General features: G+C 48.8%; 2 protein-coding genes across 5 annotated transcripts in view; one reads left to right on the top strand and one right to left on the bottom strand.

Moving 5' to 3' along the window:
- Positions 1-8,970: 8,970 nt before the first annotated feature.
- ACTR1B (actin related protein 1B) lies at positions 8,971-18,594 on the bottom strand. The gene is made up of 11 exons (XM_061155979.1): positions 18,316-18,594; positions 15,719-15,783; positions 14,524-14,599; positions 13,447-13,572; positions 12,936-13,060; positions 12,495-12,711; positions 12,285-12,377; positions 12,031-12,205; positions 10,517-10,578; positions 10,241-10,281; positions 8,971-10,045 (listed from the first exon to the last, which is right to left on the bottom strand). The coding sequence occupies exons 1-11, from the start codon at positions 18,361-18,363 to the stop codon at positions 9,943-9,945; spliced, it is 1,131 nt and encodes a 376-aa protein (XP_061011962.1). The 5' UTR covers positions 18,364-18,594; the 3' UTR covers positions 8,971-9,942.
- The window catches only part of C11H2orf92 (chromosome 11 C2orf92 homolog), a 56,282-nt gene continuing 46,003 nt past the window's right edge, over positions 15,791-26,069 (top strand). For 2 of the 4 annotated variants that reach the window (XM_061155978.1, XM_061155976.1), the window contains exon 1: positions 15,791-17,673. In XM_061155978.1, coding sequence (XP_061011961.1) covers positions 17,520-17,673 — 154 coding nt within the window. In that variant the 5' untranslated portion in view covers positions 15,791-17,519. Of the gene's footprint in view, positions 17,674-18,768; positions 19,258-26,069 lie in introns of those variants that run through there. The other 2 variants (XM_061155977.1, XM_061155975.1) reach the window with 1 other exon arrangement.

Raw genomic sequence — 26,069 nt, 5'->3', positions numbered from 1 at the left:
TCAGTCATGTCCGATTCTTTGCGACCCCATGGACTTCGGCCTACCAGGTTCCTCCATCCATGGGATTTTCCAGACAAGAGTACTGGAGTGGGTTGCCATTGCCTTCTCCGGTATCCTGGGTTAGCCGGTCTCAGATTTAGCTGCACATTAATTAGAATTACCTGGAGCTCTTTCTGTTCCCAATACCCAGATCATATCCAGACCATCGAAGCAGAGTTTCTGGGGGTGAGATCCAGGCATTATTAAAGTTCCCCAGGTATTTTCAACATTCAGCCAGGTCAGAGAACCTCCACCTCTGGCTAACCACAAAAGCATGGAGAAGCTCTTTTTCTTGCCTCTTGGTAACTGGGACCCTGGGGTCAGAGAGGAAGTGTAAAACTACCGCCCCCAGCCCCCTGCCCCAACTAAGAACACCAAACCTACGCTTTTGGATAGAAATGGGCTCCATTTGAACCCTTGGCCATTTAGTAGCTTAGAAGTTGGATCCCATCTCTCCTTACTAGGCAAGAATGCAGATAGCTCTCTTGTTTCATATTTTTCATTTTTGGCTGCACTGGGTCATTATGGCTGTGCGCAGGCTTTCTCTAGTTGCAGTGTGAGGGCTTCTCATTACAGTGGCTTCTCTTGTGGAGCATGGGCTCTAGGTGCACGGGCTTCAATAGTCGCAGCATGTGGGCTCAGTAGTCGCAGCACACTGGCTTAGTTGCTCTGTGTCATGTGGAATCTTCCTGGGCCAAGGATTGAACCCGTGTCTTCCAATCCACGTTGGAAGGCGGATTCTTAACCACTGGACCCGCAGAGAGGGCCACAGGCAGCTCTCTAATGGTGTTTATTAAACAAGCTGCAAAGACAGAACAAAGGCCTTTTTTTTTTTTTCTGGAACCATTTGAGCAAGTTACTGATCAGATGCCCCATCACAGGAGAGTGTGTGTTTCCTACAGATGTTCTCTTGTGTAACTTCAGTATGACTATCAAAATCAGGATATTACAACTTGTACTTTTTTTTATCATTTAATCCTCAGACCCTATTCAGGTTTTGCTAAATGTTCCAAGAATGTCTTATAGCAAAGAATCCAGTTTGTGGTGCCTTTAGTTTTCATGTTACTTTAACCTCCTCCACACTGGAACATTTCTTCAGCCTTTCCTCGATTCTCATGTCCTTGACACTTTTAAGGGCTTCCTTTGTGGCTCAGCTGGTAAAGAATTCTCCTCCAATGCGGGACACCTGGATTCAATCCCTGGATTGGGAAGATCCCCTGGAGAAGGGGAAAGCTACCCACTCCAGTATTCTGGCCTGGAGAATTTCATGGACTGTATAGGAGATACCCCACATCCAAGGTCAGGAACGGTGGTGGTGAGGAGATACCCCACGTTCAAGGTAAGAGAAACCCCACTAAGATGGTAGGCACTGAGAGAGGGCATCAGAGGGTAGACAAACTGAAACCACAGTCACAGAAAACTAGCCAATCTGATCACACGGACCACAGCCTTGTCTAACTCAATGAAACTAAGCCATGCGTATAGGGCCACCCAAGACGGTCAGATCGTGGTGGAGAGTTCTGACAAAATGTGGTCCAGTGGAGAAGGGTTGGCAAGCCACTTCAGTATTCTTGCCTTGAGAACCCCATGAACAGTATGAAAAGGCAAAAAGATAGGACACTGAAAGATAGCTCCCCAGCTCGGTAGGTGCCCAATATGCTACTGGAGATCAGTGGACAAATAGCTCCAGAAAGAATGAACGGACGGAGCCAAAGCAAAAATGACACCCAGTTGTGGATGTGACTGGTAATAGAAGCAAGGTCCAATGCTGTAAAGAGCAATATTGCATAGGAACCTGGAATGTTAGGTCCATGAATCAAGGCAAATTGGACATGGTCAAACAGGAGATGGCAAGAGTGAACGTCGACATTCTAGGAATCAGCAAACTAAAACGGACTGGAATGGGTGAATTTAATTCAGATGACCATTATATCTACTACTGTGGGCAGGAATCCCTTAGAAGAAATGGAGTAGCCCTCATAGTCAACAAGAGAGTCCAAAATGCAGTACTTGGATGCAGTCTCAAAAACGACAAAATGATCCCTATTTGTTTCCAAGGCAAACCATTCAATATCACGGTAATCCAAGTCTATGCCCTGACCAATAATGCTGAAGAAGCTGAAGTTGAACAGTTCTATGAAGACCTACACAACCTTTTAGAACTAACACCCAAAAAAGATGTCCTTTTCATTACAGGGGACTGGAATGCAAAAGTAGGAAGTCAAGAAATACCTGGAGTAACAGACAAATTTGACCTTGGAATATGGAATGAAGCAGGGCAAAGTCTAGCAGAGTTTTGCCAAGAGAATGAACTCGTCATAGCAAACACCCTCTTCCAACAACACAAGAGAAGACTCTACACATGGACATCACCAGATGGCCAAACTGAAATCAGATTGGATATATTCTTTGCAGCCAAAGATGGAGAAGCTCTATACAGTCAGCAAAAACAAGACCAGGAGCTGACTGTGGTTCAGATCATGAACTCCTTATTGCCAAATTCAAACTGAAATAGAAGAAAGCAGGGAAAACCACTAGACCATTCAGGTATGACCTAAATCAAATCCCTTACGATTATACAGTGGAAGTGACAAATAGATTTAAGGAACTAGATCTGATAGAGTACTTGATGAACTATGGATGGAGGTTCGTGACATTGTACAGGAGACAGGGATCAAGACCATCCCCAAGAAAAAGAAATACAAAAAAGCAAAATGGTTGTCTGAGGAGGCCTTACAAATAGCTGTGAAATGAAGAGAAGCGAAAAGCAAAGGAGAGAAGGAAAGATACACACATTGGAATGCAGAGTTCCAAAGAATAGCAAGGAGAGATAAGAAAGCCTTCCTCAGTGATCAGTGCAAAGAAATAGAGGGAAATAATAGAATGGGAAAGACTAGAGATCTCTTCAAGATGATTAGAGATACCAAAGGAACACTTCATGCAAAGATGAGCACAATAAAGGACAGAAATGGTATGGAGCTAACAGAAGCAGAGGATATTAAGAAGAGGTGGCAAGAATACACAGAAGAACTGTACAAAAAAGATGACCCAGACAATCACAATGGTGTGATCACTCACCTAGAGCCAGACATCCTGGAATGTGAAGTCAAATGGGCCTTAGGAAGCATCACTACGAAAAAAGCTAGTGGAGGTGATGGAATTCCAGCTGAGCTGTTTCAAATCCTAAAAGATGACGCTGTGAAAGTGCTGCACTCAATATGTCAGCAAATTTGGAAAATTCAGCAGTGGCCACAGGACTGGAAAAGGTCAGTTTTCATTCCAATCCCAAAGAAAGGCAGTGCCAAAGAATGCTCAAACTACCGCACAATTGCACTCATCTCACATGCTAGAAAAGTGCTCAAAATTCTCCAAGCCAGGCTTCAGCAATACATGAACCGTGAACTTCCAGATGTTCAAGCTGGATTTAGGAAAGGCAGAGGAACCAGAGATCAAATTGCCAACATCTGTTGGATCATCAAAATAGCAAGAGAGTTCCAGAAAACATCTATTTCTGCTTTATTGATTATGCCAAAGCATTTGACTGTGTGGAGCACAATAAACTGTGGAAAATTCTGAAAGAGATGGGAATACCGGACCACCTGACCTGCCTCTTGAGAAACCTGCGTGCAGGTCAGGAAGCAACAGTTAGAACTGGACATGGAACAACAAGACTGGTTCCAAATCGGGAAAGGAGTACATCAAGGCTGTATATCATCACCCTGCTTATTTAACTTATATGCAGAGTACATCATGAGAAACACTGGGCTGGATGAAGCACAAGCTGGAATCAAGATTGCCTAGAGAAATATCAATAGCCTCAGATATGCAGATGACACCACCCTTATGGCAGAAAGTGAAGAGGAACTAAAAGGCCTCTTGATGAAAGTGAAGGAGGAAAAAAAGAAAAAGAAAGTGAAGGAGGAGAGTGAAAAAGTTGGCTTAAAGCTCAACATTCAGATAACTAAGATCACGTTGTCCAGTCCCATCACTTCATGGCAAATAGATGGGGAAACAGTGGCTGACTTTATTTTTCTGGGCTCCAAAATCACTACAGATGGTGACTGCAGCCATGAAATTAAAAGACGCTTACTCCTTGGAAGCAAAGTTATGACCAACCTAGACAGCATATTAAAAAGCAGAGACATTACTTTGCCAAGGTCCATCTAGTCAAGGCTATGGTTTTTGCAGTAATCATGTATGGATGTGAGAGTTGGACTATAAAGAAAAGCTGAGTGCTGAAGAATTGATGCTTTTGAACTGTAGTGTTGGAGAAGCCTCTTGAGAGTCCCTTGGACTGCAAGGAGATCCAACCAGTCCATCCTAAAGGAGATCAGTCCTAAGTGTTCATTGGAAGGGCTGATTTTGAAGCTGAAAGTCCAACACTTTGGCCACCTGATTTGAAGAGCTGACTCATTTGAAAAGACCCTGATGCCGGGAAAGATTGAGGGCAGGAGGAGAAGGGGACTTCAGAGGATGCTATGATTGGATGGCATCACCAACTCAATGGACCTGAGTTTGGGTAAACTCTGGGAGTTGGTGATGGACAGGGAGGCCTGGTGTGCTCTGGTCCACGGGGTCGCCAAGAGTCGGACATGACTGAGGGACTGAACTGAACTGACTGATAGTCCCTGGGATCACAGAGCCAGACATGACTGAGCAACTTTTACTTTTGACACTGAAAAAATTACAACTTGGGTTTGTCTGCTGTTCCCTCATGACTGGATTCAGGTTATGTATGTTGGGCAGGAGTAACAAGAGCAATACTGGACCCATCTCATTGAGCATGCGATGTTGATTTGTCCCACTGCTGATGAATGGGGCTTCCCTGGTAGCTCAGCTGGTAATGAATCTGCCTGCAATGCAGGAAACCCCAGTTGAATTCCTGGGTCGGGAAGATCCCCTGGGGAAGGGATAGGCTACCCACTCCAGTATTCTTTGGCTTCCCTGATGGCTCAGATGGTAAAGAATCTGCCTGCAATGAGGGAGACCTGGGTTCTGTCCCTGGGTTCTATCCCTGGGTTTGATCCCTGGGTTGGGAAGATCCCCAGGAGAAGGGCATGGCAACCCACTCCAGTATTGTTGCCTGGAGAATCCCATGGACAGAGGAGGCTGGCAGGCTACTGTCCAGGGGGTTGCAGAGAGTCAGACACAACTGAGCGACTAAGCACAGCATTTTGCTGATAAGGTGTTCACTTTGATCACTTAATTAAAGTAATGTCTGCCAGGTTTCCCCACTGTGAAGTTGTCCTTTAATTATTATTATCAGAACTTTAAAAAAATACTTGAGTACAGTTCATTTCAGTCGCTCAATTGTGTCCGACTCTTTGCGATCCCATGAATCGCAGCACGCCAGGCCTCCCTGTCCATCACCAACTCCCGGAGTTTACTCAAACTCATGTCCATCGAGTCAGTGATGCCATCCAGCCATCTCATCATCTGTCGTCCCCCTCTCCTCCTGCCCCCAATCCCTCCCAGCATCAGGGTCTTTTCCAATGAGTCAACTCTTCGCACAAGGTGGCCAAAGCATTGGAGTTTCAGCTTCAGCATCAGTCCTTCCAGTGAACACCCAGGACTGATCTCCTTTAGGATGGACTGGCTGGATCTCCTTGCAGTCCAAGGGACTCTCAAGAGGTCAGGGGCAGCGGCTGAGAGGAGCAACCCCACGTCCAAGGAGTGGTGGCTGTGCAGGCGCATGAGGGCCAAGAGGAGTTACTCCACGTTCAAGGTCAGGAGGGGCGGCCGTGAAGAGATTCCCCATGTCCAAGGTAAGAGAAACCCAAGTAAGATGGTAGGCGCTGAGAGAGGGCGTCAGAGGGCAGACAGACTGAAACCATAATCACAGAAAACTAGCCAATCTGATCACAGGACCACAGCCTTGTCTAACTCAATGAAACTAAGCCATGCCGTGTGGCATCTAGGTCATGGTGGAGAGTTCTGACAAAATGTGGTCCACGGGAGAAGGGAATGGCAAACCACTTCAGTATTCTTGCCTTGAGAACCCCATGAATAGTATGAACAGTATGAAAAAAATACTTAGTTATGTGTTTGTTTACATATACATATATCCACCCTCTTTTTAGATTCTTTCCCCACACGTGCCATTGCAGAGTGTTAGGTAGAGTTCCCTGTGCTGTACAGTAGGTGCTTACTAGTTATGCTTTATATATAGTAGTGTGTATATGTCAGTCCTGATCTTCCCACTTACCCCTCCCCTATCCCAACAAACGTGTTGGTTTTCTACATCTGACTCTACTTCTGTGTTATAAATAAGCTCACTGTAGCCTTTTTTAAGATCCCACATATAAGCAGTGTCTCAGTTTGTCCTTCTCTGTCTGACTTACTCCACTCAGTATGATAATCTCTAGGACCATCCATGTTGCTGCAAATGGCATTACTTTGTTCTTTTTATGGCTGAGTAACATTCCATTATATATACACACCACATCTTCTTTACCCGTTCCTCTGTTGATGGCCATCCAGGTTGCTTCCATGTTCTGGCTATTGTAAATAGTGCTGCAATGAACATTGGGGTACAGGTATCTTTTTTATTTATGGTTTTCCCTGCCCTTTAATTATTAATAAGTATTTAATGGGGTAATACTTTGAGATGTCAATATCCTGTTCCTCATCAAACTTTCAATTTATTAATCTATGTCAGTATAGACTCATGCTTTTATATTGTATTCAGTAAATTATAATTCATAACTGTCATTATTTTTTGATGTTTAATTTGTTCCAGATTTGACCAGTGGAACGTCTTCAGGCTGGCTCCATGGTCTTTTGACAGGTCCCTATCATTCTTGTAGAACTTCTTCTATCCTCTGACACAAAATGTCCCAGGCTGTTAATAAACCCATGAGGTAGGTGCTATTATTATCATCCTCACATTAGAGATACAGAAACCTAGGAACAGCTCAGGATTATGCAGCTAGTTAGTTATGGTAGCAGAATTGTGAATCCAGACCATTTAGCTCAGGCCTGAGTTTTTCTCCCTAACTTTTAATTCTGAAATAATTTTAGACTTACAGAAAAGTTGCAAAAATAATACAGAGTTCCTGATTACCTTTCACCCAGTTTCCACTGACATTAACCTGTGACATTAACACACAGTGCTGTGACTGAAACCAGGGAATTCACATTGATGCATCACTGTTAACTGATTTTTCCAGCTTTCTCAGTAAGGCCCTTTCTGATCCACTTCATTTCATCATCACAGCCTCTTACGTCTCCAACCTGTGACAATTGCTTAGTCTTTGTCTTTATATCCTGTCACTTTTGAACAAGACACCTGGTCCATTCATTTGTAGAATGCCCTCAGTTTGGGTTTGCCTGCTGTTTGTTCCTGGTTAGACTGAGGGTGTCCAAGAAGACAGAGGTGACACTGCAGGCTCTTAATGTACCACCTCAAGGTAACGACTCATCGCCTGGATGTAAACTTGGATAATCTGATTAAGGTGATTTCCTAGGTTCCTCCCCTGTATAGTTACTATTTTTTCCTTTTTAAACTAGTAAGTACCTCATGGGTATATACTTTGAGATAATGCAAATGTCCTTACTTTTGCTTGTTTTTGTATCCATTTCTGCCTGCACCAGTGGTGACTGGGATGTTTGCCTAAGGGTGATTTTCTTTTTCTACTATTCCTTCTACATTCATTAACTGTAATTCAGTAAGAAAGAACTGCCCCTGCTCCCCTGTGTGTATATATATATATTAAATTATTTTTCTCAGACTGGACTCATGATTAATTAATGATTTGTAATCCATTACAGACCTGACTACTGGTTGCTCCTTCAAGTTGGTTCCTGAATCCTTTAGACAAGCCCCTTCCACAAGATATCCCAGGCTCAGATCTCTGCCCCAGGTCTGCAGTTTCTCCAAGGAGCACTGACTCCTTCTTTTGAAGAACTGTATTTAGAAACCAAGATCTAGGTATTTTATGTGCTTACTCCTACTGGGGTGTTGCTGCCTTCCACATACAGCTATAACCATGCACCCCCAGCTGACTGCCCATCACCCAAGACACAGCTGAATGCCCTCTCAAGGGCCCCTACATGCTCGCTCCAACTTACCCCTTTGGTTTACCTCACATCATAGCCAAAGACCACTCACCCTGACCTGCTGCTTTGGCATCACTCTGGTCCATGTCTTTTTTTCTAGCCCCATGGGTCCCAGGCGTATGTTTGAACTCTTAACCTCTCCCAGGAACATGCCCTATTTACCTGGCTAACCCCTCCTGGACAAAAGCCTGCCCCACCTCCTGGCTTAGACACAGCAATTCTGTACTGAAACAGTCTGTTTACCTTTCTCCTCTGATATGTAAGTTTTGGGTAGCAAAGATATGTCTTGTTTACCATTGGCTCCAAACACATAACACTTCCTGGACCTACTGTAATGTGTTCAAGTATTTGATGGAGGAGGGAGAGGGTAGTCCCTTCAAACTCACTTCTCATGGCTCCCTCTTCCTCCACAGCCCTTCCTCTCCATGCCACTCAGCTTCTTCCTTCAGAACCCAGCTCGATACAGCCTTCTACATCTCTCCCATCACCCGCCCTTCTTGTCTGAACTTGGAACTTGCATCAGTATTGGTGTGGCTTCATCGGAGCCAGGCTACAGAGGTGCTCCAAACAGAACAGGTGAGAACACGGGCCCACCAAACCCCATCTGCCACAAGGACCCATCTGGGAATAAGGGGGAGGAGGGCAGCCTCTCACCTGCTTCTCCTGGTGAACCGCAGCAGGTGTGTAAAGAGCCTGGGGAATTGTGCCACCAGGTTGAAAGCCCAACCTCCAGGGCCTCCCGTGCCGCGTTGCCCCACCAACCGCTGAGACCGCAGGCTTCTGAGCAGCCACCAGAGCCCTGCTGCTTTGGTCCCCAGGGGTGTATGAGCAATCAGCACAAAGAAACACATGAAAACAGAGCCATGCGCTGGGCCTTTTTCATAATTATTACTATAATGACTTACAAAAAATGTTTTTTTCAGGCAACTGTGTTAAGTTATTGTACGTGTGTGGGAGAGGGAGATGGGGGTCCTGGCCATAGAGTAAATGAAGACCTCTTTCATGGGAGAAGTGGGAGGAGGAAATGTGCCTCCCGTCTCCCCCACTAGGTCTGACTCCTGATTAAGTGGCTTCCCCTCAACAAATGAAGACCATTAACCCTTCCCGTCCCAGGTACTGGGGTAAAGGAGGGGAGCAGCAGGTCCATGAAGCGCTTTGACGAGGAGAACGCACAACCCACTGTGGCTGCCCAAACCCCGTGCATCCTGTCCTGGTTCCACAGGGTTGGGCCCTGGCCCACACCCCGTCACCGGGGACGGAAGACTGCCCAGAACTCAGTCTACACCAAAGCACCCATCTGGGAAGACGAGAGGACAGAGCGTGAGGGGGTCAGGGACGCCACGGTGTGGCCTTCTGGGTTGCCCTGCTGGGTCAGGACAAGGATGCGGCACAAGCAGCAGTGACACCCAGAGGGAACTGCTGGTGCCCCCCCTCCCCCAACTCCCCAGGGCTAGTCACCCAGGCATCCAGGCACTCTCGGAGGGCTTCTGTCAGAGGCAGTGGGGGCATTCCGGTGTCTGGCCTTGGAGCTTGGGGAAGCTGAGAACCATGGGCCTAACTGGCTCTGCCAAGGGGGACACCCAGAACCACCCAAAGCTGGGCCCCTCAATTCCTATCTTCCAGCTCCAGCCTCCCATCCATGCAGCTAACTGTGACTATATGTGTGTGTGTATGTGTGCGCACATGTAAACGTGTGTAGGGGAGGCTTCAGGGAAGCGCTGTTGCACCACTTGCCCAGGGTTCAGGGCATGCAGGAGGTCCAGGCCTCATCTGTGAACCCAACCACAAAGGGTTAAGGACTCTGGTTCCCCCTTCCTCCCAGAGCTACGCCTTCCTCCTTGGGCACTAGAAGGTTTTTCGATGAATAGCCCGGGAGCCGTCCTCTTCATATTCCTTTTTGGATACCCACATCTTCTTAAAAGTGTCCAGTGAGGCCAGGATAGAGCCCCTGTGAGGAGGGAGGGAGAGCATTCTTGGGGACCTGAGGGCTGAGCCAGCCACCCACCCTGGGCGCCCCAGGACTCCCCTTCTCTAACCTGCGGGGGACATCCACCCACCTCCACCTGGCCTGGACCAGCCCGGGAAGAAGTGTGCAGAGCACAGTGGCCTCCTCCCAGAGCCCTGGCTCTGGGCCCCGCCTTACCCGATCCACGTGGAGTACAGCCGTTCCTGAGGGGCCGAGATCTGGAGGGAACAAGCACAGCATAACCGCCCTGACCCCCCAGCACCTCCATCCCAGCCTTGGGGGCATTTCCCTCAGTGCCTGCGGCCGGCCAGGCCTCAGCTGGGAGCAGGCGGAGCAGCAGGGCCGGGCTGGGTGTGAAGTCAGAGGACATCTGAAGGTGCTTCTTGCCCTTCCCGCCCCAGGTCAAGGTTGCCCAGCACCCCTATGCCCTACAGGGACTCCCCACAACCTCACCTTGATTTTGACATCCTTTGGGGCAAGCTTCTTCACTTCACTTAGTAATCGATCGCCAAAGCCTGTGAACACAAGGCTGGCTGAACCCAGGGTCCACATCTGACCCCTCATCACTAGCTCCCTCACATCCAACTTCTGGTGCCTCAGCCCCAGCCACTTTTTTTATTTTTTAAGCTACTATTTTATTTTTTGGCCATGCCATGCAGCATGTGGGATCTTAGTTCTTCGAACAGGGATCGAACCCATGCTCCTGTAGTGGAAGTGTGCAGTCTTAACCACTGGACTGCCAGGGAAGTCCTTGTTTTAGTCATTCTTGCTAGGAGTGAGGGTGGAGAGAACCACACCAAAGGCAGAAAAGATCCAGCAGTGTGCTTGCAGGTGGGCCTGCTTCCCTCTTCAGGAAGGAAGGAAGGTAGCAGGAGATGGAACTCCAAGTCACCCACCTCTGCCTGACCCCTAATCTCTCCCCCTTGACACTCCAGAGCCAAAACCACCAGAAGCAGTCAAAGGCAAATGATGAGTCAGGAAACAAGCAGTCACTTTCATCCAGTATACAGGCAAATGTTTTGCACAGTGTTGGGATGGTGCTGGGGGACTCTCTGCCATAACTGGGGGAGCCTCTCAGGAGGGAAACTTGTGATATCTACCAGGTATCAAATGCACACATGTGTACCCTCTGACCCAGCAATTCCACCCCTAGGATTTATCTTTCAGGTATCTTCCCATGACGTGAAATGACAGTACACGCAATCACCCAGTGGAACAGTTTTGTGATGAGAAAGAATTTCACCACTTCTAAGGCCATCGGCAGGTTTTTTCCACCACCTCCAAGGCCATCAGCAGGTTAATGGTTCAATGGCACATCCAGCCCTCATGGCCAGATAAAGAGAACCTACACAAACATCCGCTGTCTGTGGAGCAAAACCAACAACACAGGGCGTGGAGCTGGAGAGTATGCTCGTGTTCCTGCTCTTTGTGCTCCTGCTCTGTCGCTAAGTCAGGTCTGACTCTTTGCAACCCCATGGACTGTAGCCCGCCAGGCTCCTCTGTCCATGGAATTCTCCAGGCTAGAACACTGGAGTGGGTTACCATTTCCTTCTCCAAGGGATCTTCCTGAGCCACGGATTGAACCCGTATCTCCTGCATTGGCAAGCTGATTCTTTACTACCGAGCCATCTGGAAAGTCCAGAGAGTACTCCAGGGCTGAGTAAAAAGGATGCTTTATCTAGGCACAGATGTTACCTGAGCAACTAACAATAACTGTGGGGAGGAACTGGGTGACCAGGACAATAGAAGGCAGACTTCATCAAATACATTTTAGACCTCATTAAACTTACCATCTATTTGTAAACAAAATTTAATTTCAAATCTATCCTTTAAAAAAAAAACCTCACTGAACACCCAAAAAACCCACAGAAAACGGGCCATGTCCCAGGCTTTCAGGAATTGGGGTGCAGTCTGAGGGCCCCGCTACCTGTGGCTTCCAAGCCATACCATCCTGACCAACTAGGTACCTTTGAAAAGCGTGGAGCCACCAGAAAGCATGATGTTGGCGAACAGCGTGCGGCGCAGATCCATGTCAGACTTGTGGATGGCGAAGACCAGCACCTCATGGAGTCCCTCACTCTCATCCCCTATCAGGTCTGGCTGGAACAGCAGCTCAGGGGCCCGGAACCGCGCTGGTCCCACCTTTGGAACACAAGATGAAGTTGGTCCCGCCTCCTCCAGTCCCGGCATCACCACCCTCCCCCGCCTGGCCTGAACTTACGTTGAGCGTGCTGCCGTCTGGCAGGGTGTACTGCACCTTCTCTGTCTCCAGGGCCTCATCCTTCTGCGGGTTGATGGACAGGTAGCAGGCCCGCTGCAGTGGGCAGAGACAGGGCCCTCAGGAGGTGGCCACCGGGACTCGCACGCCCAGGGCTCAACCTCATGCTGGGTCCTACCACCCCCGCTTCCCCCACTCCCTGCCCCACGTCACCTCTTTGATGGTCCGGACGACCTCAAACTCAGCCGAGGTGTGAAAGTCCGCCCCCTCCTTGCGCAGCAGCAGCCGGAGGTAGCGGGAGACGTCGCGGCCGGCGATGTCCACCCGCATGATGGAGTGCGGCATGGCGAAGCCCTCGTAGACCGGGACGGCGTGCGTGACCCCGTCCCCCGAGTCCAAAACCACTCCCGTCGTGCGTCCTGTGGCGTACCTGTCACCAGGTCAGCATCCCTTCACCTCAGCCACTGAGGCACTGGGACCTCCGCACCCCTGGAAGGGACCCCGGGGCATGTGCATTATCTGGTCTAAGAAAGGGACCCACGGGCCCCCCATAGGGATGGTCATCAGGAGGCTGTTTGTACAGAGAAGTCAGGTGCCACAGCATCCCGATCAGGAGGTCAGAGACGCAGGGACCAGGGCCGAGAGAGCACTCACAGGCTGAGCACGGCCTGCATGGAGATGAACAGGGCCGGCACGTTGAAGGTCTCGAAGAACACCTCCGCCGCCTTCTCCCGGTTCTTACTCGGGTTGAGCGGCGCTTCCGTAAGAAGAACAGGATGCTGCAGGTGACGGCAGGGTTGTGGGCAGGTGCAAAGGCAACCTGCAGGCCCCACCGGGATCTTTCCAGGGAGCCACCTACCCCGGGAGCACACGAACCTGCCGCCTCCCATCCCTCCCAAGGGCGCCGGCACGTCATCTGCCAGCAGTGAGTCTTCCAAAGACCCAGCGCCCCCTGGAATATTCTACTTGGCAGCCGCTAGCTATGCAGACCCACACCCACACAATGCGGGGCGGCAGGGACCCACACCCACACAATGCCAGGCGGAGGGGAGGCAGGGACCCCCACCCACACAATGCCGGGCGGCAGGGGCTGCAGGCCAGAGAAGGTGTGGAGGCCTGATGCAGACGCCGCAGGCGGGGCAGGGGGAGGGCGCCGCGGCCCCACCTCCTCGGAGAAGGTTTGCAGCTGGTCCTTGGAGTAGACGTACTGCCAGATGCGCTCCATGTCGTTCCAGTCCCTCACCACGCCGTGCTCCATGGGGTAGCGGATAGCCAGCAGCCCCCGGTGCTCCTGCAGACCGGGAGGCCGGAGGTGGCAGCAGACACTCACCCAGCAGCTGTTCTCTGCCCTCCGGGGGCCACCCCTTCATCCGCTCACCGGGGGTCCCTGTGCCCCTTAGATCCTTAACCCAGCATGGGTTCATCTGTCCAATTGTTTCCCTGGCTCTGAGAGTCCAGCCTGTTTCGAAGACCCGGACCACAGGGGGTGGTGGTATGCTCCCCCGAACCCCACAGTTCCTCCATTCCTTCCCCCACGGCCCGTGTCCTCTACACTCACTACTAACACATCCTTCCCTTCCAGCCTCACACACGGCCTGACCTCCAGCTCCACCACCACTTCAGTCCCCATTCCCATCAGCGCCGGGAGCCTCTGTGGAGGCCAATCCTGCTACAGCCCGTCCTATGTGGCCCCCTCCTGTGGTCAATGCTGCCACCTCTCCTCACAGCTCTTCAGCCAGCACAGGTGTCTCTTGCAGAGACCTGCCCTTCAACTTCCCCTCCAACGTGGTCCTTCTGTCCAGCACCATTTGGCCTCTCACCCATGCCTGCAGCTCCTGCTGACCCCATTTTCTGGGTCCTCAGCACCCCTTCCTGTCTTCCCCAGGTGCCTAAACTGCACTTGCTCGTTAGTCCCTGCCAGCCCCCCCAACCCCCCAGCTCAAGCACAGAGCTGGCCTTCTCACTTGATCAGTTATCAGTCCAGTGACTCAGACTTTAAACTTACTTTTTAACTGGTTCTTTCCTCTGTGGCTTCTAAAGGAAGGGGCACGAAATGGTCTTACTGTGTCGCCTTACACAGGAACCCTGGGCCAGCTCACAGAGCAAATGGACCACAGTGCTTATGGCACCCAGCAGATGGTCCCAGAGAGGGCCCTCTCTGGAGGTTCAGCTCTGACCGCCAGTCAAGGCTCCTGGGACAGAAGACCTCAACCCAGGCACAGACAGGCACCACAGATGTTACCTCTGCTTTTGGTCCGATAAAGAGGTCTCCTTCCAGGGCTCCAGCCATTACCCGCATGTGCTTGGGGCGCCCGACACTGCAGGGACAGGAAAAGTCAGGGAGATGGGCAGGGGACATAGCTGAGCCTAGTCCAGGAAAACCAAAGTCTGACTCCAATAGTCAGAACCTAGGCCTATGGGCCACAAGACCACAGAGCAGGCCTTGGAAGGACAGAAGACTCAGGGTCAGAAGAAAAGGGGTTCCCACCATTTCCCACCAGCCCTCCCAGAGAGGGCCAAGAGGTCTAGACCCTCAGCCCTGGCAGAGGGTCTCAGCCCTCACTGTGGATTTCACGGGGGCAGAAAAAGGTGGGGTGGCCCCAGGAAGCAGGGCCATGGCTCCTTCGTACACCCCTCTCTCAGTCAGTCCCGTCCTTCTCCCTGCCAGGGCTTCTGGAACACAGATGCAGCTCTTGGCAGAGTGGACAAGCTGCCATTCCAAAATCTGACCCAGTTTCCCTGCACGTCAAGAAGAACCTTTAATTACACTCCAGGTGAGTTCAGAAAGGACAGCTGAGGCCTGAATGCCCCATGCAGGCTCTGTCTTCACATGGCCAGTTACTTCGGGGGCCTGAGGACTCCCCTACTCTGGCTTCAGCCACTAAGCTTTAAGGCCTCCAGGATTTGAGATGAAACACCATCAAGGGAAAACTTCCCAATGGGCTTGAGCAGCCGGTGGAATGCTCCCAACTTTCCCTGGGTTTCACTCCCCTCTCTCCTCTGCCACCACTGGCATCATTCTGGGAAGGATTCCCCCTGACTGCACAATGTATCTTCTAGAGTCTGAAAATGAATGAGCCCTGAAGAGAACACTTCCTGGGAGGAGGGAGTGGCAGTAACTCCCCAATCTTCTCCTCTGAGTTTAGATCTCTCTTGTATCCTTGCTGCTGCCGCCATGCCCTGTCCCCAGGGGGATGCTGGTGATAGCTGCTCCTTTCTGGCTCCAGGAGGGACCAAAACCAGACTCGGAGGGGTGGGGGAGGCCCAGAGCACCTGACTTCTCCTGCCATAGCCCTTCACAGCACCAGCTTCACAAATCTGGTGTCTTCCCCTACAGGCGGGGGCAAGAGTTAGCCTCAAAAAGGTTGTGACACAGAACCCATGTTCTTCCCAGAAGCAAACCAAAGGGTTAGGAATACTGCCTGAACAACACTTACTAGTTTGGAAAACAATATTTGGGAATCTGGTCTCCTGCAAAGCCAGCCTTGATCACCCCAGAACCCTGCAAAGAAAAACAGCAGTTAGATTCCAACATTCATCTCCAGGTGAAGGTGGTGCCCTGCTGTGGAGAGGCCTACCCGCCACAGTAGCCTGGGAAGGAAGCCTGAGATCCTGCCAAGAGGGCAAGGCCATTTACACGTACACCAGTGGTTCAAAACTAGGGGCAACTTTGCATCTCGTCACCATAATTTGAGGGCTTCCTAGGTGGCTCAGTGGTAAAGAATCTGCCTGCCAATGCAGGAGATGTGGGGTCAGTCCCTGTGTTGGGAAGATAGCCTGGAGAAGGAGATGGCAACCCACTCCAGTATTCTTGCCCGGGAAATCCCATGGACAGAGGAGGCTGGTGGGCTGCAGTCCATGGGGCCATAAAGATTCAGACACAACTTAGCAATGGAGCATGCACGAAGCCCCAAATCTGACAATGTCTGAAGACTGGGGGCAGAGGCTGTTATTGGCATCTAGTGGGTAGAGGCTAGGGATGCTGCTCAACATCCTACAGAGCACAGGGCAGCCCCTCATCATCAAGAATTATCCAAGCCAGAATGTCACCAGTGTACACCCTCCTAGGCACACTCGTGGGGCAGCTCCAGGCAGGAGGACTCCTTAGCAGCACAAGTGACTCCCAAAGCCCAGCTAGAAACAACCCTTAAGGTTTTTCAACATGCTTGAAAAAGCATGGCCCACTCCCCTCAGAAGCCATGGACCACATACAGGACTAGCTGGGGAAGATTACTGGGTGCATGGGGATCAACTAGCACCCTTCCTCAAGTGGCTTCCCCAGAGATAACAGGAGAACTTAGTCCGTTCCAGCGTGGAAGCTGGATGGAGACTTTTAAAGGGATCCTGGTATCTAGAAACCTCCCACCCACAGCAGGAATCAGCATCTCAACCTCTCTCCCCACCACCCATCACCACCCTTGGGGCCTGTAGAGCAGAAATAAACATTGCCTAGAGTTTGGGGGAGAATGGATACATGTGTACATATCGCTGAGTCCCTTCGCTGCTCACCTGAAACTATCAGAACATTGTTTTTTAATTGGCTATTCTCCAATACAAAATGGGCTTCTTGTGTGGTGCTCATGGTAAAGAACCCACCTGCCAAAGTGGGAGACAGAAGAGATGTGGGTTCGATCCCTGGGTCAGGAAGAGCCCCTGGAGGAGGGCATGGCAACCCACTCCAGTATTCTTGCCTGGAGAATCCCATGGACAGAGGGGCCTGGTGGGTTATAGCCCATAGGGCTGCAAAGAGTCAGAAATGACTGAGTGACTGAGCACACAGGCAATACAAAATAAAAAGTTTTTTAAAAAGAGAAAGAAACATCCCAAAGGTACAGAGTAGGGGGCTGGAAGCCCAGTGGGACCAAGCAGGTTGCTCTCGAAACTCATAAACTTGTTCATTAGCCTGCCAAGAAAGGAAGTGGCTGATCCTTCCTGAAGTCTGATGGAGAGCATCCCCAAGTCCAGCTTCAGCAGTCTTATTAAACACCCCCTGCTGTGACTCAGGGCCCTCACATGGTTACTCCAAAACAGACAGCCATTCAGAGATTACATGGGGGTCATGTGCAAGGGAGACAGATCCCAGAAAGAGCAGTGAGTCATTATTAAAAACTCCAAGGCCCACAGTTCAGAGGTAGACACTCAGCTTGGGGCAGATCCACTGATCTGTGCCCTTCACCTTCTTCCTATAGACCAGAAAGCATGCTGAGCTGAGCTCCGGTGCTGAAGGACAAGACCACCATGGAGCCCGGCAACTTTCTGCTGAGGTTTGCAACCAAGACCCCCAAACAGCTTACAGGTCCTGGGAAGAGTGGTCCTGAATTCTCTCCACTGCCCTCCCAGCTGTGGAACGTCCGCTGGGCTCAGGCAACACTTAAGGAAAGGGTCAAAGCAGGTGAGTGCCCAGCCAGGCAGCGGCGGGTATGTGGTTGGCAAAACTTAACGTGCATTTTCCCCAGTCCCAGGAAAAGGGCATAGTGGGGCCTGCCTACCCTGGACGTGCTGCCTGGGGGTGCAGCACTTGGGAAGAGCTGTTGTAGAGGCCCGCAGGTCGAGCGTCCCCAAAAGATGGGGCCAGCAGTGTGCAAAGGGGCAAACACTGTTTTTCCCCTAGTAGGAGGGCAGCCAAAGCCTCAGGAGAGGTAAACGGGCTGGGGTCGAAACCCATCCAGTGAGCCTATTCTCCACCGAGAAGGGTCCGGGGTGAGTCCCCGGGCCTGGCACATGGGTGCATCGGTCGGTCGCCCGGCTGTACCCCGGCTCTCCAGATGCTGATCAAGGGCTGCCAGACATATGGGACCCCTTCCTCCCCCGACCTCCCCGCCAGCTCAGGGAGTGCTGGGGCTGGGGTTCTCTCACGCTTGCGGGGGGCTGGTCCCGCGGCCCGTGATACAGGGCCAAGTGGGGACAGCCCGCAGGAGTGGCGGGCCGGCAACGAGTCGAGGACCAGCCAAGATCGGCGGGGGTCCCTGCGGACCTCGCCGCGTCCACCCCTGGGGGCGGGGCGCCCGCCCTCCCCCCGGTTGCCAAGCCTCACGTTGTCGATGACCACGGGCTGGTTGGCGATGATATCGTAGGACTCCATAGCCGGGCCGGGCCGGCCCTGCCCAGCAGACGGGCTGCAGTAGTAACCAACGGCTGGCAGGCAGGCAGGCAGGCGGGCGGACCGGGACCACCTCGGCTCCAGACGCGCTGCTGCGCCCCTCCCACCCCAAGCACGCAGCCTACGCGAGCCCGGCGGAGGCTTTCCAGAGGGCGGGCCCCGCGGCCAGTCACCGCTCCCACCTAGGCAGATTGACGCCGGGCGCCGGGGGCCCGCGGGGGCAAAGGGGCGGGCCCGTCGGGTGCTGGCCAGCCAATGGAGGCCGCCGGGAAGAACTGCCCGGGCGCCTCCAAGGTAGGCTGCAGCGCGTGTGGGTGACGTCATCGCTCCGCGCTTAAAGAGGGCGCGGTCGGAGCCCGGCGGGCTGGTAGTTCACTTGTCCAGGACTCCCGTTTTCCTCAGCGAGCAGTCCCCAAGGAGGCCGGCGGTGGATATTTCACACAAAGCATTTCTTTATTGAGCACTGAGGAAGATCCTTTCACTTATAAGAATGATAATTTCGTGATAACGGTAGCTGAAGTGAACGGAGTACCAGTTTAGTGCTTGCGCAGCACTTCTACCCATTTTACATAGATGATCATATTACACCCTTGCAATTACTCAGGTATTATTTCCCGATTTTACAGATACGGGAACCGACGAGCCTCAACGCGTGTGTACCTTGCTCAACAGTTATCTTGTTGGCAGCAGCTGGCATGAGCACGCGGGGAGCCTCCAACGGCTCAGGGGTCCACAGGGCAAGAAGATACCCAGTCCTGAATTCATTGACCAGACTGAGCCATAGTTATTTGCCGCGCTATAGAACTTTCCCACTAGACTGTGAGGTTAAATTTGGTCAAGTTGAAGCACAACATCATACAGGAAAGTGCAGAAATCGTAAGTGTACATTTCAATGAATTATTAACTTGTGAACACAGCTTAAAAAACAGCATGAGCAGCACTCCAGAAGCCTCCCACCCCTCGTGCTCACTGCCCTCTTCTTCCTCGAAAGGGACTACTATCCTCCAGTCTGCAGGTCACCACAGGTTAGTTTAGCCTATTTTGGAGTTTTATGCAAATAGAATCATAGGTATGTGTTCATTTGTATCTGGTGTCTATGCGTTCATAAAATGGGTCAGCATGCAACTGTTTAAAATAATGAAGGGGTTCTATATAATCTGATATGAAATACATCAGGACATATGGCTAAGTCAAAGCAAAGAAAGGCAGTCACAATGTCCAGACTGTTTATGTGTGAATGGCTCTGAAGAATGTCTGAGGAACCTGTAAGACTTTTTAATATGGGAAACGGGGACCACTGGTAAAGGTGGGGGAATGAAGAGCAAATTCTTTGTACAATGTAAACTTTTAATTTTTTAATATGTTCATGTATTTGTACGTGGGTGCTGAGTTGCTCAGTTGTGTCCAGCTATTGTGTGGCTCCATGGACTGTAGCCAGCCAGGCCTCTCTGTCCATGGAATTTCCCAGGCAAGAGTACTGGAGTGGATTACCATTCCCTTCTCCAGGGGATCTTCCTGACTCAGGGATCGAACCCTCAGGAGAAGACCCTCTTGCATCTTCTGCATTGGCAGGCAGGTTCTTTGCCATTGAGCTACCTGGGAAGCCCCTGTTCAGTATATATTACTTTTTCCTTATTTTAAAGTTGTGGTAAAATCCATGCGACATACAATTTACCACGATAACCCATTAAATTCTTTTAATTCGGGGTGTGGTTGGTTTGTAGTGGGCAGTTTCGCGTGTACAGCAAAGTGAACCTGGTATCCATATACACATATCCACTGTGCTTAAGATTCTTCTTAACTCATTTTAAAGTGTACGGTTCAGTGGTAATAGTGTAATATTGTGCAACAGTTGCCACCATCCATCTCCATAACATTTTTCACCTTATAACACTGAAATGCTGTACTCACTAAACAGTAACTTCCCATTTCCCATGTGACAGAATTTCCTTCCTTTTTATGGCTGAATTGTATCCCATGATATGTACATACTACATTTTGCTTATCCATTCATCTGTTGATGAATTCTTGGGTCTCTTTCACATTTTAGCTATTGTAAGCAATACTGCTGTGAACATTGGTGTATAAATACCTCTTCAAGACTCTGCCTTCAATTCTCTGGGATATATAACAAGATATGGAATTGGACTGGATTAAAGATTCACTGAGCATGGCCCTGCCCATCAGAGCAAAACTCAGATTCCCCACAACTAGTCCCTCCCATCAGGAGGCTCCCACAAGCCTCTTACCCTTATCCATCAGAGGGAAGACAGAATGGAAACCATAGTTACAGAAAACTACCCAAACTGATCACTTGGATCATAGCCTTGTCTAACTCAATGAAAACTATGAGCCATGCTGCGTAGGGCCACCCAAGATGGATGGGTCATGGTGGAGAGTTTTGACAAAACGTGGTATGCTGGAGAAGAGAATGGCAAGCCACTTCAGTATTCTTGCCTTGAGAACCCCATGAACTGTATGAGGAGGCAAAAAGATATGATAGTGAAAGATGAACTCCCCAGGCCAGTAGGTGCCCAATATGCTACTGGAGAAGAGTGGGTAAATAGCTCCAGGAAGAATGCAGATGCTGAGCCAGAGCGAAAAGAACACCCATTTGTGGATATGACTGGCAATGGAAGTAAAGTCCAAAGCCATAAAGAATATTGCATAGGAACCTGGAATGTTAGGTCCATGAATCAAGGTAAATTGAAAGTGGTCGAACAGGAGATGACAAGAGTGAATGTCGACATTTTAGGAATCAGTGAATTAAAATGGACTGGAATGGGTGAATTTAATTCAGATGACCATTATATCTACTACTGTGGGCAGCAATCCTTTAGAAGAAATGGAGTAGCCCTCATAGTCAACAAAAGAGTCTGAAATGCAGTATTTGGATGCAATCTCAAAAACAACAAAATGATCTGTTTGTTTCCAAGGCAAACAGTTCAGTATCACAGTAATTCAAGACTATGCCCCAACCATTAATGCTGAAGAAGTTGAAGTTGAACGGTTCTATGAAGACCTACAAGACCTTCTAGAACTAACAGCTCAACATATGTCCTTTTCATCATAGGGGACTGGAATGCAAAAGTAGGAAGTAAAGAGATATTTGGAGTAACAGGCAAATTTGGCCTTGGAGTACAGAATGAAGCGGGGCAAAGGCTAACAGAGTTTTGCAAAAAAACACACTGGTCACAGCAAACACCCTGTTCCAACAACACAAGAGAAGACTCTACACATGGATATCACCAGATGGTCAGTACGGAAATCATATTGATTATATTCTTTGTAGCCAAAGATGGAGAAGTTCTGTACAGTCAGCCAAAACAGGACTGGGAGCTGACTGTGGCACAGACCATGAACTCCTTATTGCCAAATTCAGACTGAAATTGAAGAAAGTAGGGAAAACCACTAGACCATTCAGGTATGACCTACATCAAATCCCTTATGATTATACAGTGGAAGTTTCAAATAGATCGAAGAGATTAGATCTGATAGATAGAGTGCCTGAAGAACTTTGGACGGTAACATTGTATGGAAGGTGATGATCAAAACCATCCCCAAGAAGAAGAAATGCAAAAAAGGCAAAATGGTTGTCTGAGGAGGCCTTACAAATTGCAGATAAAAGAAGAGAAGCAAAAAGCAAATGAGAAAAGGAAAGATATATCCATCTGAATGCAGAGTTCCAAGAATATCAAGGAGAGATAAGAAAGCCTTTCTAAGCAATCAATGCAAAGAAATAGAGGAAAACAATAGACTGGGAAAGACTAGAGATCTCTTCAAGAAAATGAGAGATACCAAGGGAACATTTCATGCAAAGATGGGCACAATAAAGGACAGAAACTGTATGGACCTAACAGAAACAGAAGATATTAAGAAGAAGTGGCAAGAATACACAGAAGAACTATACAAAAAAGATCTTCATGAGCCAGATAACCACCATGGTGTGATCACTCACCTAGAGCCAGACATCCTGGACTGTGCAGTCAAGTGGGTCTTAGGAAGCATCACTACGAACAAAGCTAGTGGAGGTGATGGAATTCCAGCTGAGCTATTTCAAATCCTAAAAGATGATGCTGTAAAAGTGCTGCACTCAATATGCGAGCAAATTTGGAAAACTCAGCAGTGGCCACAGGACTGGAAAAGGTCAGTTTTCATTCCAATCCCAAAGAAAGGCAACACCAAAGAATGTTCAAATTACCACACAGTTGCACTGATCTCACACACTGGTAAAGGAATGCTCAAAATTCTCCAGCTAGGCTTCAACAGTATGTGAACTGAGAACTTCCAGATGTTCAAGCTGGATTTAGAAAAGGCAGAGGAACCAGAGATCATATTGCCAACATCCATTGTTGGATCATAGAAAAAGCAAGAGAATTCCAGAAAAACATCTACTTCTGCTTCATTGACTTTGGCAAAGCCTTTGACTGTGTGGATCACAACAAACTGGAAAATTCTTCAAGAGATGGGAATACCAGACCACCTGACCTGCCTCTTGAGAAATCTGTGTGCAGGTCAAGAAGCGACTGTTAGAACTGGTAGAACTGGACATGGAACAACAGACTGGTTCCAAATAGGGAAAGGAGTACATCAAGGCTGTATATTGTCACCCTGCTTATTAACTTATATGCAGAGTACATCATGTGGAATGCCGGGCTGGGTGAAGCATAAGCTGGAATCAGGATTTCAGGGAGAAACATCAATAATCTCAGATATGCAGATGACACCACCCTTATGGCAGAAAGGGATGAGGAACTAAATAGCCTCTTGAAGAAAGTGAAAGAGGAGAGTGAAAAAACTGGCTTAAAAGTCAACATTCAGAAAACTAAGATCATGGCATCCGGTCCCATCACTTCTCAGCAAATAGATGGGTTAACAATGGAAACAGTGACAGACTATTTTCTTGGGTTCCAGAATCACTACAGATGGTGACTGTAGTCATGAAATTAAAAGGTGCTTGCTCCTCGAAATAATAGCTATGACCAACCTAGACAGCATATTAAAAAGCAGAGACATTACCGACAAAGGCCCATCTAATCAAAACTGTGTTTTTTCCAGTAGTCGTGTATAGATGTGGGAGTTGGACCATAAAGAAACCTGAGCGCTGAAGAATTGATGCTTTTGAACTGTGGTGTTTGAGATGACTCTTGAGAGTCCCTTGGATTGCAAGAAGACCAAGCCAGTCAATCCTAAAGGAAATCAGTCCAGAATATTCATTGGAAGAACTCATGCTGAAGCTGAAAATCCATTACTTTGGTCACCTGATGTGAAGAACTGACTCATCGAAAAAGACCAAGACCGTGATGCTGGGAAAAACTGAAGGTAGGAGAAGAAGGGGATGTCAAAGGATGAGATGGATGACATCACTGACTAGATGGACATGAGTTTGAGCAAGCTCCAGGAATTGGTGCTAAGACAGGGAAGCCTGCCGTGCTTCAGTCCATGGGGTCACAAAGAGTCGGACATGACTTAGCAACTGAACTGAGCAGACTGATGGGATTGCTGGATCATATTAAAATTCTGCTTTTGATTGCTTTAAGAACAGCCATACTCTTTTCCATAGTGGATGCATTATTTTTCATTCCCAACAACAGTGCACAAGGGTTCCAGTTTCTCCACAGCCTCACCACCCTGGTTATATTCTGTTTTTGTTTTGTATTATAGCCATCCTAATGAGTATGAGATCGTAGCTCATCATTGGTTTGATTTGCATTTCTGCAGTGATTCATGATGTTGCATAGCTTTTAATTTGCTTGTTGGCCATTTGTATATCTTCTTTGGATAAATGTCTGTTCAGTACCGATTTTTTCAAGTTTCTTTTTAAAAATTATTTACTTATTATTTTTGGCTGTGCTGGGTCTTTGTTGCTGTGTGCAGACTTTCTCTATTTGCAGCAGGTGGGGGCTACTCTCTTGTTGCAGTGTGCAGGCTTCCATTGTGGTGTCTTCTCTTGTTGTGGAGCACAGGCTCTAGGCGCTCGGGCTTCAGTAGTTGCAACACAGGGGCTTACTAGTTGTGGCTGGCAGGCCCTAGAGCGCAGGCTCAGTAGTTGTGGCACACCGGCTTAGTCGGTCCAAGGCATGTGGGATCTTCCTGGACAAAGGATTGAACCTGTGTCCCCTGCATTGGCAGAGATTCCTATCCACTGTGCCACCAGGGAGGTGCTTTTGATATGTTACTTTTAAAAATGAAATATGTAATGGGAATGAATAAGTGCTTGCATAACGAACCCCTGAGCTTTAGAAGTGCCAGGGTCCTGTTTGTGAAGAGTCCTCAGGACTCTTGTCAGCAGGACAACAGTGCTGGAGAAAGAGTGCCTGAGGAAGGGCCCCCAAAGTACATTCTGTTAAAGGTCATTTGATACCTTTATTATCAGTTGACCTCGTGTGTATGAATTTATTTCTGGCCCTTCTGTCCCATTGACCTATTTGTCAGTACCACATGGTCTTATTCATTGTAGTTTTATTTATCTTGAAATCAGATAATGTTAAGCCCTCTTTTGTTCTTTTTCAAATTGTTTTGAAAAATCTGGATCCTTTGACTTCCATACAATTTGGGGACCAGCTTCTCCATATACACAAGAAAGCCTCTTGGAATTTTGATTGGTTTTGCAATTTGAGGAGAGGGCAATTTGAGGAGAGTTAACATCTTAACAAAATGTCTTCTGATCCATAAGCGTGTCTCTCTTCGTAGTAGGTCTTTTAAATTTTATTATTATCATTACTGAAATATAACTGGTTTACAGCGTTGTGTTAGCTTCTGGTAAACAGCAGAATGATTCAGTTACATATACATACGTGTACGTATATATACGTGTATATTCTTTTCCAGATCCTTTTTCACTGCGGTTTATCACATGACATCGAACATAGCTTCCTGTGCCCTGCAGTACGGCCTTGTCGTCAAGCTCCTGACTTAGTCCCCCTCCCCCGCTTTGGCAACCATAGGTTTGTTTTGTGTTTCTGTTTTGTAAATAAGTGAATTTGTATTATATTTTAGATTCTACATATAAGTGATACCGTATGATATTTGTATTTGTCTGAATTACTTCACTTAACATGATAGTCTCTAGGTTTGTCTGTGTTGCCATATTGTTTCTTTCAATTTTATGGCTGAGCAGTATTCCATTATGTGTGTGTGTGTGTGTGCTCAGACATTGTGTGTTCAGACATGACTGACTCTTTGCAACTCCGTGGACTGTAGCCCACCAGGCTCCTCTGTCCATGGGATTCTCCAGGCAAGAATACTGGAGTGGGTTGCCATTTCCTGCTCCAGGGGATCTTCCTGATCCAGGAATCCAACCCGCATGTCCTGTGTCTTCTGCCTTGCAGGTGGATTCTTTACCACCAATGCCACCTGGGAAGCCAATATGAAGTGAAAGTGAAAGTCGCTCAGTCATGTCCGACTCTTTGCAACCCCGTGGACTATACAGTCCATGGAATTCTCCAGGCCAGAATACTGGAGTGGGTAGCCTTTCCCTTCTCCAGGGGGTCTTCCCAACCCAGGGATCGAACCCAGGTCTCCCACCTTGCAGACAGATTCTTTACCACTAATGCCACCTGGGAAATCTATATATATAGGACCAGATCTTGATGGATATTTAGGTTGCTTCTGTGTCTTGCCTATTGTTAAGTAGTGCTGCTGTGAAGATTGGGATGCATGTTACAACATTATTTCTGTTTTATGTT

This window comes from Dama dama, chromosome 11 (assembly GCF_033118175.1).
Source record: "Dama dama isolate Ldn47 chromosome 11, ASM3311817v1, whole genome shotgun sequence".
NCBI classification, from domain to species: domain Eukaryota; kingdom Metazoa; phylum Chordata; class Mammalia; order Artiodactyla; family Cervidae; genus Dama; species Dama dama.
This window is presented reverse-complemented; position numbering and strand designations above follow the sequence as displayed.

Bases quoted from the DNA above. Each gene is read 5' to 3' on its own strand.
- ACTR1B (XM_061155979.1), bottom strand. From the start codon at position 18,363: ATGGAGTCCTACGATATCATCGCCAACCAGCCCGTGGTCATCGACAAC. The intron at 12,378-12,494 runs GTGACGTGGGGC...TGCCCACTGCAG, and splicing joins TCGTCCGGACCATCAAAGAG to CGGGCCTGCTACCTGTCCAT. The intron at 12,206-12,284 runs GTAAGTTCAGGC...TGTGTTCCAAAG, and splicing joins CAGACGGCAGCACGCTCAAC to GTGGGACCAGCGCGGTTCCG.